This window comes from Berghia stephanieae, chromosome 4 (assembly GCF_034508935.2).
Source record: "Berghia stephanieae isolate SIO BIC M18660-M18661 chromosome 4, UCSD_Bste_1.3, whole genome shotgun sequence".
Taxonomy (NCBI): domain Eukaryota; kingdom Metazoa; phylum Mollusca; class Gastropoda; order Nudibranchia; family Aeolidiidae; genus Berghia; species Berghia stephanieae.
In genome coordinates, this window is record NC_088363.1 from 1,270,215 (window position 1) to 1,286,134 (window position 15,920).

The window sequence follows — 15,920 nt, forward strand, 5'->3', positions numbered from 1 at the left end:
ACCCCTAGCTGTCTTGTAACTGAGAGATACAGGTTTTTCTGAGCCATTATTAACTTAGTCTCATCGTTAAAAGGATCAAAGAGTCTTTCGGGTCCAAATCTTTTCAAGTATTGTTTTATACATTTGTAGCTTCAGACCTCTATGGCTTTACAGAAAGATAGGAATAACTACAATACTGTCTTTATTGCCATTGCTTACTTCGAGAACATACATACATAAAGTATGAGTTCTTTTCTTCTTTTTTTTTTTTTTTGTTATTGAACATCATAGATGTGTAATTCAATTACGTCATGATTACATTTTTTTGCCATTTCATCAATTATTTTGAAACAAATCACTTTGCTCTCAATTACCATGAATCAAAGCATAACCTTATTAACTTATTCTAATATCATGTGTGCTTGTGTTTTGATATGAGTTATAAATCTATTCAGTCTGACAATTATCTTATTCTATATCCTGTTCCCACCCTTAGTGTTATATTGTCCTTTGAAATCTGTCTAATCCATAAACTCTGTTGTTTGTATTCAATTATTTAAAATATGACTCAGTATTCTTAAAAGATATGGACGGTGCCAGTAATTAAACTCTGAATACCTATAAGTCTCCAGCAAAATAAATTTCTTTATAAACCTGCAGATTTCACACTAATCCCTACGTGCTATTCAAGCCTGTTAACTAGCCTTGCAATAAAAAATTTAAAACACACACACACACACACACACACACACACACACAAATATAATTTTGAAAAATATCAACACATCATTATTTGGAACTTTGGAAAAATACCAGCCATTGTCGGCGATTTGGCGTCCATGCAACCCACAATGTTTACCTTCCATCTGTCATCAAATCAAAGGGAGAGATAAAGAACCCTGGCATCATTGACACCCACCTTTATAGAAGAGGTACCAATGGTCGTAGCCCTTGGTGTCCACCCACAGATAGCTGGCAATGGCACAGAACAGGGAGATCACCATCAACATCAGGCCCAGCAAGAGAATCTGGTGGAGAGTGGAATGACCGAGGAGAGATATTCAAACAAGTCCACAAATTTATCAGGTTAGGTAACAAATGACTACTCATTCATAAAGAGGGAATACAGCACACATGAAACAATTCAGAAAAGTGAGTGGAGCAGGTACTCATGTTGATAATAACAAGAAATGAAGTGAGTAGGAAAGTGCCAGAAGACAAAAGAGAATAAAAAATTTGCGGCAAAGATGGGGGCTCGAACCCACGACCTTACTGGTACGACAACTCCACCTGGCCGGGGAATAATGTGGTTCAACTGTATGAGATATCCAATAAAATAGCATCACTGTACAACACTGGCCTTATTGAGATAATATTAAATCAAGATCAAATGAAGCAAAATACAAACTAGGCATTCAGGGTATAACATTTGTAATAATCCTTCATCGCTATTCCAAAGACTTAACTTACTTACTTACTTATCCGAACCAATGACCATCTGAGCTCTAGCCCTTCGGTCTTGTGCCATGACGTAGAAGTTAGACGTCTTTTGCAGTTGTTCCAGGTGACGACTATACAGTGTATTACCGATGCCCTCAGAGCGGGACTCAAACCCAGGAGCTTCCGGTCCGAAGCCGAGTGTCATACCACTAGACCACATAGCCGCACAAGAGTATTGTGAATGAAGAGCCATTTCCGAGGATTCAATCTTACTCAAACCACAACAGGACTTGAACCCGGAATCTTTCAAGTCACAAGTGAAGTGTCATACCACACTAGACCCCCCCATTTACCTGTGTGTTAGTCATGATCTCCACATTGGACCGTTTGAGAGGAGTGGAGGTTGAGTTGAGCATCAGCTTAGACTGGTGACCAGTGTAAATGACCAGGCCTGCAAGGGGAGACGAAAACAACATCAGCATTAATTAACCAATTATTTCGAACATCAAGTTGTAGGTTCTGACATAAAAAAGATTTTTAAAACAAACAAAAAAATATTTTTAAATATAGAGATTTTATATAGCGTAATATCCACTAAAGGTGCACAAAGCACTAGTAGTATCGTTCGGCTACACTTCTATGTTCAAGGTATCAATCCAGGTTCTGAAGTCATCACCACATTTGTTGATGGTTTCAAATCCCCCTTCCAGTTTTGTCTCTGTGCAATCTAGTACGAGGTGGTTTGCAACTTGTGGTGCTTGGTTGCACTTTGGGCATGTTGGTGATTCTTGGAGCCCCCATTTGTGCATGTTGGCAGCTGTTCTTGTATGTTTTGACCGTAGTCTATTTGCAGCTACCCAGTATTTTCTTGGTTGATCCTGTAGACCTGGGAGACTTTTACAGGGATCTTCAATTAGTTCCCCTCCTGTTGGTTTATTCCTTTTCCATTCCTCGCACCAGGCTTCTTGCGTGTTGTAGTTTTCTTTCTTTGATAGGTAGAAAGGTGAACGAGATTTTAGTCTTGATGTTGGGGGCGCAGTTTTGTATATGGTTTGCAGGGGAGTTCCACTATCTTATTCAGCTCTGGATATCCATTTCTGTGTTGCACCTCTCTCCTCAAGTGGGGTGGTGCTATAGCGCTCATGACTAGCAGCCATTGTGTTGAAGTTGATTTCAGGCATCCAGTTACTATTCGCATCGAGTCTCTTAGTTTCGCATCAACAAGGTTTGTATGGGCACTTCTCGTCCAAACAGGAGCACAATATTCTGCCACACTGTAGCAAAGGGCCAGGGTTGATGTTCTGAGAAGAGTTTGCGATGCTCCCCCTGTTGTTCCTGCCAGTTTTCTGAGTAGACAATTTCGTTTCCCTATCTTTCTTGCTGTACCATCAAGATGGGTTCTATAGGTCAGCCATCTATCCAGTGTCACTCCGAGGTATTTTGGATTTTGATCAGTTGGTAGTGTTGTGTCAATCTTGATCATCAGTTTTCGTTTTGATTCCCTGTTGTCAAGATGAAATGCAGTTGCAACTGTTTTTGTCGTATTCATTTTTAAATACCATCTGTCAAAATACCTTTTCATGGCCGTGGTGTCTTTGCTAAGCGTTGTTTCTATGTCTTCCCAGTTTCTTGATTGGTATGCTAAGGCCCAGTCATCTGCATGTCCTAGTTTTGTGGAAGTTGTTTGAGGAATGTCGCTTATGTAGACGTTAAACAATGCTGGTGCTAAGACTGAGCCTTGTGGTACTCCATTTTCTATTCATCTGAGTTTGCTGGTGTTGCCACCAAGTACCACATGGAAATTTCTAGGTCCTGTCATGTATGAGAGCAGTTTCAAGATTTTTCTGCATGGAATTATTTTTGCAAGTCTCAGCATCAAGCCACCAGTCCACACTGTGTCATACGCAGCAGAGAGATCAATAAACACTGTGCCTGTGCTCCTGCTACCGGATCAGCACATTGCCGTCGTGCAGGAGCTTGCATGCCCCAATGACCCTGAAGGTGATACCAGCTTGGATGCAATTGTACTTGAACAGCAACAGGATAGGGACCAGACGAAGGATGATCCAACCCGGCGTTCAGACAAGACTTGCCTTTTCCTGACCCACACTTCTGGTAATGAAAAGCACAAAGCACTTTAAAGTCAACAACAAAACTTAACTTGTAGGACGAGATATGATGCCTGTTAAGCGAAAATAAAAAATTTTCAACAGACACAACACTGTTAATGGTTTGGTACTCATTTTATACCAGAGTCCCGTGAGAGAATGTGAGTAAAGAGCCTTTTCCAAGGACTCAACTATGCACTGAGCGAGGCTCATACCCAGGCCCTTCCGATCCAAAAGCAAATGTCATACCACAAGACCACATAGCCACAGAAGAAAAAAAAAGAAATTTTAAAAAAAACAGACAAGCCAATGAACTGGTTCCATCAGTTGATTCCCATTCCCCAGTCTTTCTAGTTTAACTCTCGCCTTACCAGCCATTTTTAGAATTTCCCCCGAAACTGCACACCCACTCGACACAAAAATACTTTTCTTATTCAAACAAAAAAGTAACAAGTGCATTCTATACAGAATGTTGTTCAGCAAAAAGTGATCTACATCACAGTGTTTAGTATTTATAGCTGTAATCAAAGCATTTCTTTAAAGAATGTGACGATTTTCCAATGGATGGTAAGGAGAGGGTTAAAAAATAACCACAAATAAATTGAATAGTGGTTTTCCAAAACAAGTTCCATCAATTTTTCCACTTTTCCAGATTTTGCCTCCATGAGCTAAATTGAAACCTAAACTTTTATTTTAAAAATCAATTGACACAAGAATTTCCTTAAAATCAATACAAGTTTGACGTCTTTTTTTTTTTACGATAACTACTATGTTACTAGTGTGCATCTGTGTGAGTGTGTCTATGTCAATATTGTATTGTTATAAACGTGTAACCAAATGACAAATTGCCACTTTTTTTAGGACAATAAATATTTATTATTATTTTTTTTTATTATTATTATTATTATTATTATTATATTATTATTATTATTATTATTATTATTATTATTATTATTATTATTATTATTATTATTATTATTATTATTGTCATTGTTATTATTATTATTATTATTATTATTATTATTATTATTATTATTATTATTATTATTATTATTATTATTATTATTATTATTATTTTCGTTGTTTGCCTTGCTTTATTATTGATTCTACTTATTTGATTTGTTGATGAAAATATAAAATATTCTTGTATGAGTTACATTGGCAATTGCCTAAAATAAACGTTTTTGAACTATTTGAACTATTGTGAAGCGAGTGCTCTATCAACTGAGCTATCAGGACCCCCGAAGTTTGACGTCTATTTACAATAAAACAATCAATCCAAAGAGAGATTCTAGGGGAAACAAGCTTCAATATCTCAAAATCAGGAAAAAACTGAAATAACAATTTTCGAAAACCACTCTCTTCAATTGCAGCCTAAGAGAAGAATAATTTCACAGTTGAACCCCAACATTATCATTGTGCGGCTATGTGGTCTAGTGGTATGACACTCGCTTTCGGATCGGAAGGTCATGAGTTTGAGCCTCGCACTCGGCGCATAGTTGAGTCCTTGGAAAAGGCTCTTTACTCACATTCTCTCACCGTACTCAGGTGTAAAATGAGTACTTGGTCGTTAACAGCGTTGTCTTTGTCCTAGAAATTGTAATATCGCCTAACAGGCATCATGTCCCGTCCTACATGTTAAATATTGCTGTTGACCAGGGACCCCTTGTAAAGCGCTTTGAGCACATTTGTGGATATTGCGCTATATAAAGCTCAATTAAAAACATTACCATAAATCCAACTGGTGTTTTTCAAACAGGCTCCCCTGAGCAAAACCTGGTCTGGGCCAAGTGGTTGGGCTCTGAGGAAAACAAATATTAAAAAGTAAAATCAACAATCACCAAAATACATTCAACGGTTGGAACCGAAGTGTACCTTTATGCAGGTCTGATAACCCAACTTGTTACGAGTTCTTTGTTGTAATAGAAATACTTTCAAACCAACGCCAAAAAAAAAACTGTCCATTACAACAATGTTAATTCAAGTCCATAATTGCGTTCGGCAATCAGACCTGCTAATATGTGCACCAGGATTGAAAGATTTAGAATAGAGATGTTAACAATTTTTTTCCCTCTCCGATTACCACATGTAAATAAGACTTGAATCTGGGAACCATTTTTAATTTTTAATTGACTTACAAAAAAAAACTTTGAGAAAGAAAAAATAAAAATGTTTTAAAAAAGCGAAGCCAAAAAAAAACCCATCTTAAATAAAAAGTAAAGAACAAAGTAAAAATGTACATTTCAAACTCAAGAGTCCAAGCTCTGGTGTCTCCTATTTTATATTACGTGAATGCCGTTATCACAGATTCTGCCCCTTAGTTGTAACCAACACAGTGATTACTTTTAAGATCACAGCACACATGTAAACACTGTTTTTAGGGCTCATGATTTCTATGAGTGAACGAAACTCACAAAATCACACACAAATCATATTAAAAACAAGCCTTAACACCGAGATACCAGTCCTGTGTGGAGAGGTCATTGTCATTTTGTCCTTTGTTCACAAACTAAGGGACTGAATTTGGTAGAAAATGCATTCACTCAATATTGTCCTATGATGGCAGATATTACATTGAAGTGTCTGCTTTCAATACTGAGAATCTCCACCTCACTTACTGTCACGACCTGGCTGTATGTCACTATTGATTTGTCTTTGACGTAGATAGGACTATCGTGAATACCGCTACCATGTTGTATGTCCTATGATGAAATGGCTGCATTCCAACCCTATTCTTGGAAAACCCTATTGTTTCTTAGTAAAAAAACATAATTGTTGAATACTGTTTGGAATCCGTTGAATTAAAAATTGTATTCAACGATTGCACATTATTTGCTATCATTTTATAGGCTAAAATAGAGGTGAAAAAGACAGCTGATTGGCGGTCATCTGAAAGAATCCTTTTGGTGTGCGTGGAAACGAATCCAATGTCAAAATGAGGAATTCCAAGAGATCAGTTTTGATGATGAAGAAGCAAATATTTTCTAAATTCCTCATTATAGATTTCTTGAAGAATGCTTGTATTGAATTAGTAAAACAAAAAGGAATATAACAGCTTCAAAAAAAAAGAACAAAATACCAAAGACAAAATGTTTTGGGCTCAAAACCCTTCTTCAGCCAACAACAACAATATAATAAAAACATAAATACATTATTTTAAAAAAACAGATCGACGACAGAGAAATATTCAGTTCATCCTCTCCGGACACTAACATTTTCTTTTTTGTTTACATTCCAAGATTTTTCTTCGACGGAGAGGACGTACGAAACATTTAGTTGTTGATCTGTTTTTTTAGTAATGTATTTATGTTTTAATTGGGTTTTTTTTTGTTTTTTTTTGGTTGGATGAAGAAGGGTTTTGAGCCCGAAACGTTCCCTGTTTGTTATTTTGTTCTTTTTTTGGAAGCTGTTATATATATATTTATTTTTGTTTATTACTTTTTCCAGTCCACGGCTTCTAGCAGTACCACTCAGTATCCCTCAGATTGAGTTACAGACCTATTGATTCATTTTAAACATGTAACTGACTAATAAAACATAACATTTTAACAATTTTCCATCATAACCAAGAAATTAATTTTCAAAAATATCACATTCCGTAAACCATTTCACCCAGTTGGTTAGACCTCTTTACTAGAAAGGAGGTTTGGTTTTTTTTTCTTTATTTTTATGAACAGAAAATTCAAAAATCAGTTTGTTCATTTTGTTAAACGTTTCATTTTTTAATTTTTTAAAATTTCCTGTATTCATCCCTTAGGGGAAATTTGTCTTTAGGGTCTATTCCAAAGGAAGACTGGAATAACCCAGGCCTCAGCCACAGTGCAGCATCATAAACTGAGCTAGTGCGAGGTGACTTGCTCAGCAGATATCCATATACCTCTGAGCCATGCTGCCCTTTAAATTGTAAATTGTAAATTGATAAAAGGTGAAACCTGAAAAATCCAATATCAGCAGAATCAGAATCTGAACTATGTTCTGCTCAAACTTTTTAGATATTAATCAGTTTCTCATAAACGTTTTGAAGAAAGTGTGATGTTCTGTTTATAACCATCAAAATTGAAATATCAATATATCATGTTGGTGTGTTTCAATACGGAATCCAATGCACCAACACCCAGTTCCTTCACCAAGATGGTAAAACATGTTAGTGTCCATGAGTTATTGTGCCTTATTCCAAATAAAATTAATTAAGATAGAAAGAAAAAGAAAAAAAAAAAAAAGAAGAAATAACAGCATTTTTTAAAAGGACTTGGCAGTTATTGCTTCTGAGTTTGAAAACAAAAGAGCTACAAACATACCTGATGGCACATTCTCTAGTTAAAAAGAGAGCATTGAGTAGGTCATTATTATTTTACATTATATTATATATTACTGGAAATAGAAGCAAAAATATAATAGCAAAGACAAGAGGAGAAGTAGAAGTAGACAAAGGATGATAATATATATATATATATATATATATATATATATATATATATATATATATATATATATATATATATATATATATATATATATAATTATACACACACATGTGCAAAAATAACTTAACATTTTTATTCACTAAATTACTATTGTTTAATTTTGTGTTGGAATCAAGAATTTTATATCACCTAAAAGAGCAATTTTAAACTACATGCATGCTTAGTTATAGTGCAATCTGTCAATCATAGCGGGGATGGTTAATATGCGTGTAAGAAACCTTGATATTTCGTCTTCAGGAATTATAAAGAAAGTTGCAGGGACAATCGTGAAAATACAAGTTCTTAAATTCTCGAAAGAACTCTTTCGCATCAATGTGCCCTGATTGAAATCGCCATGTTATCTTCTACTGTGAACAAGTTATCTGCCGTTTTAAGCCAAAGACAAAAATATTATTTTTGTGAAATAATTTTGTAATTAGTTTTATTTCAATTATCTTATTCTCGAAAACATACCGAAACTGAGCATCGAAGAGAGAGCTCGACTACTTGGCCATATTTATGTTAAACGGCCAGCAGTTGTGGTTGCACAGCTTTTCAATGTTATGGCTACCTGTTATTCTATTATTGCAAAGTTTAACAATGAAAGGGCTTGTGAGGGATCAAAGATGGACAGACAAACCCCGAGTAACAACGGCCAGTGATGATCGGACATTTACTCGACTCACAACCAACCCCTCTCTTATGCCTCTAACATCGCTGTGGAAAACTACATTTCGAGTTGCACAATGTTGGCAAGACTTGCAACTGCTGGACTCAAGAGCGAGAAGGCTTTCTGTGCAGCCTCAACTAACTGAGAGCAAGACCTTGGTGCACGAGTGGCCATCTGTAAATCCAGACCCCAAACTTTTTCAGCACTTCTGAGATCTCCTAAAAATAACTGCAAGGGAACATCAGTGCCAAGCAAGGAATGCTTACGAGCTTTGGAACATTGTTGAAACAGAATGGAATGACAGCACGGCAAATGACATAAACCCTATGATAAACTCTGTTAGGGGACTTGTCCGAGCAGTGATTAGAAATCGTTGTGGCCATATGCAGTCCTGACTTTGTTGCATCAAATTTTTCCTCCGAAGCAGAGCAACCCAAGTGTTCTTTGGGTCGTCATTACTTTTAGGATTGTGCTTGTATGTTGAAGAAATTTAGATCATATCCAGTGTGTTTATTCATTATTGACATATTTCAGGTTTAAATAACTTCAAGGCTATGTAAGATTTCATCAAACGGTTATTTGCCATAGGTGCAAAATGTATTAAAGTTTTGATTGATACAAGTTTTAATACTGAGCGAAAATTGGTAGCTGAGTTATGACGTCATAAGTAGAAAAGGATTAAGCTGTATGCAGTTTCAGTTCAATACTGGTTACGTGACGGTCAACAACCTCCAAAAGAATTCCATGCTTCCGTATTCAACCAAAAGGAAAATAAAAGCTTTAAAAGATGAACTAAATTCATAAATAGAAACGTTTTAGGCTCAAAACCCTATTAAGACAACAACAAAACACAAACCAATGCACAAGTCCATAAAGACAAAGCAATGTTTGATATAGGAACCTGAAATGTTGCAGATGACATATTTTGTTGTTTTTTTTACGAAGCCATTACATTCAGTCCAGTTGAATTAATTTTTTCGTATGCATCCACAACTTCGGACTGCCATTTGTCAAAGGCTGTGCCAGAAATGTCAATTTTGACATGTTTAGCCACAAAAAGACATGGATATTAAATTATTTTCAAAAACTATGGAAAGCTTTGAGTTGTCATTAGTTTCTTTGGGAGGGGAGAAAAATAGGAATTTAAAATCTGAGGGTCTATCATAAAAAAATAATTTTTTAATTGAAATTGCTTTTCACAGAATTGAAAAATGTGTAGACAGAGACTCAGAGACTATTCTTTTTATTCTTTTCATGTTTGTTTTGTTTTCTGTTTCCTGTTTTGCTTTGTTTGTTTGTTTGTTTGTTTTTTTTTTTTGAGAAAGGGAGGGGTTGGATCTTATTTGTTGGGTTTTTTGGTAGGGGGGGGGGGGATGATTACTTGTCATTTCTATGTAACATTAGATGACTTAATTTGGATGTCTCATCGGATCAAAATATTACAAAAATAAGTTTTGGCACGACCTCACTTCCACCATTACAAAGACTGACCAAGTGTCAATACTCATGTATTTAAGAATCATCTTCAACTTCATACAATCAAACAATAACATTGTGTTATGCTGATTTTTGTTGTTAAAACAAACTTGAACTTTAAAAAATATCAATAGCAAACTGTTTTTTTAAACATGGAATCAAAACAAACACAAACAAAAAAATTTTAAGACTTACAGGATCATTTTGCCCCTATAGATAAAAATCATTTTTAAAAAATGTTTCTGCCAAATAAGCATTTTAAAAAAACCTGAAATATAAAATTGGGCTTCTCTAAAGGGGGGGGGGGGGAGTCCTGTTAGCTCAGACGGTAGAGCACTCGCTTAACATGCAAAGGGACCAAGTTCGACCCCGGTGAAGTCCAGATTATTTTTTTTTCTGCCCCCCCCCCCCCCCCCCCCCTGTCCACCCAGCAGTGATTGAGTAGCTGGGTCTTAGGTCTGGTGGAGAGTACTTTGCGATAGACTAGCATCCTATCCAAAGGTTAGCAAGCAATTGCTATTGTCCATTTCACACTATAGAAACCAGGATAAACTCCAGCTCCGTGGGCCCAATGGCTCTAAAAACTACTTTTTTTATTCATTAATCTCAATTTTAACCAGAAATGAAGTAGGAAAGTACCAGAAGACAACAGAGAATAAAAATGGGGTCTCAAACCCACGACCTTACAGATACGACAACTGGCCGGGGAGATCGTGACTCTAACGCATGAGCTATCCACGACCCCCAAAAAAAATGTTGCTTCAAACCTTAGTCTAACTATAGCCTCTCTCCCCGACTTCTTGAGGTCACGGGTTCAACAGTCTGAATTCCAATTAATTTTGGTTACTTTGTTTACATATATATTTCAGGTCACTACGAAATTAACAATTTTGTAACAAAAATGTGAAAGTGATGAAGGATCAGACCTGAACCGCTCCAATCTGCCAATTTGTAATTTTAACAGACTATAAACATTACAAGTTACATGTAGTTTTGTCTGCTTGCTACTATTGCTTTGGTGGACAGAGCTGGTGAGCATTTTACTTAACATGATAAATTAAGAAGTGGGCACTGGTATAAGATAAAAGATATGAAAAAGTGTGTATGAAACAGTACCAGACAAGGCAGAAAGAAAAAAAATACAAGGAAAAAAAAAACATCCCAAAATATGAGCCTGCTTCGATTGCCTCAGTCAAAGTGTTGTCAATGTTGCTGCTTGAAGCTCGAAGAAATAAATAATAATGTGAAGGTGAATGGAAGCTTCAATTTAATTACAAAAACAGATCAAATGAACGTTTCGGGTTTCCCCTTTATAAACATAACGGGATGAATGAAACGCCACCGATGAATGAGATGATGTGGTAGTGGCGTAGTTAAGATGAATATGAATGAAATGATGTGGTAGTGGCGTAGTTAAGATGAATAAGATCCATTCATCTTAACTACGCCACTACCACATCATCTCATTCATCTGCGGTGCTTCATTCATCCTGTTTTGTTGATAAAGAGGAAACCCGAAACGTTAATTTGATCTGTTTTTGTAATTAAATTGAAGCTTACATTCAACTTCACGTTATTATTTATTTCAGTCAAAGTATCCATGGGGAACATAGGGCCAGAATTAGCCCTGGGCTCTGTCTGTCTGTCTGTCTGTTTGTTTGTTTGTTTTAAAGGGTTTTACGGCGCTTGAAACACATTCAAGTCATATCAGCGCCAGTAAAAAAGGAAGAAAATGGGATGGTGAAAAAATTCTAGATGTATAATTAAAAGGACTTGAGAAAAAAGTAAGACAAAGGGAAATGGTTCAAATAGGGAACAGATGTAGATTCCAAAAGCACTCTATCAATGTACTAAGTTTGAGATCACCTAAAAGTCTCACCCAAACACCAGCACAAAATCCCACTAAGAGGTATGCACTGAGATGTTTACAAATCATATGTTAAAAATATAAAAATAACAATACATAACAGACGGATGATTTACAAGGAAAAAAATATCATCTCACAAAACTATAACTATACACATAACTGTTTTCCTCTCCGCCAGGGCCTGGACAAAACCAAGTAATCTCATTCCAAGACAAAGACAGAAAGCAATTTGGAAAACAGATATAAGGGTATAGAAGGCACAGTGAGTGCCTCCCTGCCTACTATGGGAGGTCAGGAACCCCACCCAGAGCCCTAGGCTCTAAGACCTGAAACAATCAATAACAATTATATAGCACACTCTTCACAGGGCAAAGTCCATCACAAATTACTTTCAAAAATATCTGAATACGACCCAGATTCCCAATAATCCCGTCTTACTTTTTTCCGCTTAGCCGTATGTTTCCAACGAATTCGTATAAGAACTTGTTAGGCTGTTCACAATCCACCAGGCCTCTCAGTTCGTTCAGAGATTCACCTGTTACCATTTGACTTGTCACAGGACAACCCTGAATTAAAAATATAGAAGAAGAAAAAAAAATTTATAAACGATCGTGTCATATAAGCAAAAGAATGTCAAGTTATGCGCAATACAAATGTTGTGGCTTCAAGCTCAAAAATTATTTTTTTAAAATATTTAATAGAGCTTCTATGTAGTGCAATATCCACTAAACATGCTCAAAGCACTTTAAAGGGATCCCTGGCCAATGACAACATTTAACATGTAGGACGGGACACCATTTTTTTCTGACAAAGACAACGCTGTTAACAGCCAGGTACTCGTATTACACCTGAGTACGGTGAGAGAATATCAGTAAAGAGCCTTTTCCAAGGACTCAACTACGTGCCAAGCAAGGGTCGAACCCAGGACCTTCCAATCCGAAAGCGAGTGTTATGCCACTCCACTAAACCACATAGCCGCACTTACTTATTCCCATCTCCCCCCATGGAAAACAGGGCCGTGATGCTCAGAAAAGTTGCCAAAAAAATGCAAATTTGAAAAAAAGCTTTAAATCTAACTGACGATAACAAGAGATGCTGGCATTTCCTGTTCTGCCCTTTATAAACAAAGTAGATGATAGACAAGACATAAAATATGATAGAGTATGCGAGTTAATGATGTTGTTAAGAGAGAGAAAAGCTGTGTATGATTGTAGCCTTGACCTCAAGATACAAAAAAAAGTTGAGCTTTTATATAGCGCAATATCCACTAAACGTGATCAAAGTACTTTACAAAGGGTTCCTGACCAACAGCAACACTTAACTTTTTGTTAGTGGCTAGGTACTCATTTTACACCCGAGTACGTTGAGAGAATGTGAGTAAAGAGCCTTTTCCAAGGACTCAACTAAGCGCCGAGCAAGGCTTGAACCCAGGACCTTCCAATCTGAACACAAGTGTCATACCACAAGATCACATAGCCGCACGAACAAGGTGCTGACCACCAAAAAAAAGAGAACAGGGAGTTGTGCTCAATAGTTCGATCAGAGGGATCAATTGTTTCCTTGACAAATCACATTTCACTTTCTTTTGGTGTTCACCACCTTGTACTGTCCACTGTCATGTTATTGTTAAGGTACCACATTATCTCATTCATCTGTAGTGTTTCATTCATCCTGTTTTGTTGAAAAAGGGGGAATCCCGAAACATCCATTTTATCTGTTTTCGTATATTAAATTGAAGCTTATATTCAATTTCACATTTTAATTTTTTTGTTATTGTTAAGGAAATGTCAGACTATGAGTTTACAACGGCTACGATCATAGCATTTTACCCCCCCCCCCCCCCCTCCCAGGGTTTGTTTACCTGTCTGAGTTTGAGATTGGTCTCTCCATCCAAATTGGACGTTTCGATATAACACATGGCCTGGGGCTCACTGGGAAAAGACACAAGGAAAAGGAGGACATCATGAACAACAGCTAAAACTGTACTTCTAAACAACACACACATTTTAGAGACAAATTAGAAAAAAAAAAGGCTGAAAATGTATTACTATGTCTCTGCATTTCAAAATCTAAAAGATTAATTTATTCCATTTTTTACACTACAGTTTCCAGACCTGCCTAGTCAAACGAAAAATTCGTAGAAATACGAATTTTTGGCTCCAGTTACAGAACAACATTCGTTTCTTTGATTCAATAAATCTTATTGAAGAGGAAAGTTTAGTTCCTCAGAACATATATTCAGGCCATCTGAGTATTTTATGGAACATGCTAGGGGCAAATTATTTATTTTTAAAGGTATTTTCTTAAGTGACTTTTTCTTTATTCTCTTGGAAACTACGAATTTTTGTAATTTCAAGTAGGCAGCTCTGAGTTTTCCCTATTTTCTATACGGTTCATCTAATAAAAACTTGAGCTTATATATAGCGCAATATCCACTAAACATGCTCAAAGCACTTTACAAATGGTCACTGACCAACAGCAACACTTAGCATGTAGAACTAGACTTGACGCCTGTTAGGCGATATTACATTACATATTACAATATTATTTTCTGACAGGGACAACGCTGTTAACGGCTTGGTACTCATTTTACACCCGAGTACGGTGAGAGAATGTGAGTAAAGAGCCTTTTCCAAGGACTCAATTATGCACCGAGCAGGACCTTCTGATCCGAAAGCGAGTGTCATACCACTAGACCACATAGCCACATAAAAGACTTTCCAAAACTTCTAGCTACCATTGGTACACGCTTACCCTACACATCTTTGTGATCGTTTCTAGACAGCAGGTAAACCGTATGGCCACTCACCTGGAAGACAAGAGGACAAGATCAGCAGGAAACTGAGAACCATCCAAGATTTTAACGATGTCTCCGACCACCACCTCCTTCCATAACACTTGATTCCATTTATTATGTCTATGCACTGGAAAACAAAATTCAATACAATCTTAATTCCAGGAAAACATCTCGCATTTTGTGCATTGTTTTATTTACTTGTGTGTTTGTTTTGGGTTTGTTTGTTTTTTTTACAATTCATCTTCATCAGTGGAGTCTAGAAAAAGATAAAACAAGTGGTTTATTTCACACAATATAAATCATTCAAAAACTTAATAAAAAATGTATTGTTTTTTTTTAGTTTTTTAAAATTTCCTTAAAGATTAGAAAAATGCTGTTAAGCAAAATAAAGAGGAAAAAAAAGAAAATGTTATGGTTGAATAAAAGCGTATATTACAGATAAAATATCAAACAATCCCTTTAAAAAAAACAATCATCACAAAATCAACCAAGTTTTCAATCCTATGTTGGACCAAAATAGACACATATTTGTTGGAACTAAAGCTTCAGAAATTGAATATCATTTCTAATCATTCAGTTTAATTTAGTTGACCTGATGAGGTGGATTTATTGTTCTCACGAAATAACATTCTTTTCATTAAAAAAAAAAAACAACAACAATCGTCTCGAGTTGTTCTTTTTCTCCTTTTCCTTTTTTTTCCCCTATTATTTCCTTCTCTTTCATTTTTGCCTTGGCTTTTTCTCTCTTTTTTTTCATATCATATGCTCACAAAAAAAAAAAAATTAATAACATTTTTTAAAATTGAGTTTTGCTGGGAAGACAATAATATTCGTGATAGCCCTAACATAATAAATATGTCATAGACTATAATTTTATTAGTTATCAAGATTTTATTTATAATTCAAAGGATTCAATACAAATCCTAGATTTACAGATTTAAAATTAACGGCATTCGTTAAAAAGAACAAACTAATCAAGTAAATCTCACCATGAACCTTTCTACTATTGACTAAACCATCGGCTCTGTGTCGTTTCTGGAAGTAAAAGAGTAATAAAAAAAAAAGATTAAATACATTCTCTTAATATCTGCTAATGTTGAAGAGGTATAAAAATAAGTT

The 15,920-nt window shown here is 35.9% G+C and overlaps 1 protein-coding gene across 6 annotated transcripts in view; it reads right to left on the reverse strand.

Annotated features, from left to right (window-relative positions):
• Nucleotides 1-15,920, reverse strand: part of LOC144969886 (putative phospholipid-transporting ATPase IA) — a 163,800-nt gene that overhangs the window by 75,938 nt on the left and 71,942 nt on the right. For all 6 annotated transcript variants that reach the window (XM_078908933.1, XM_078908930.1, XM_078908931.1 and 3 more), the window contains 7 exons: nucleotides 15,791-15,836; nucleotides 14,814-14,928; nucleotides 13,866-13,935; nucleotides 12,443-12,570; nucleotides 5,258-5,328; nucleotides 1,773-1,870; nucleotides 899-1,007 (listed from right to left, as the gene is read on the reverse strand). In XM_078908933.1, the coding sequence (XP_078765059.1) occupies nucleotides 899-1,007; nucleotides 1,773-1,870; nucleotides 5,258-5,328; nucleotides 12,443-12,570; nucleotides 13,866-13,935; nucleotides 14,814-14,928; nucleotides 15,791-15,836 (637 nt within the window). The remainder of the gene's footprint in view (nucleotides 1-898; nucleotides 1,008-1,772; nucleotides 1,871-5,257; nucleotides 5,329-12,442; nucleotides 12,571-13,865; nucleotides 13,936-14,813; nucleotides 14,929-15,790; nucleotides 15,837-15,920) is intronic.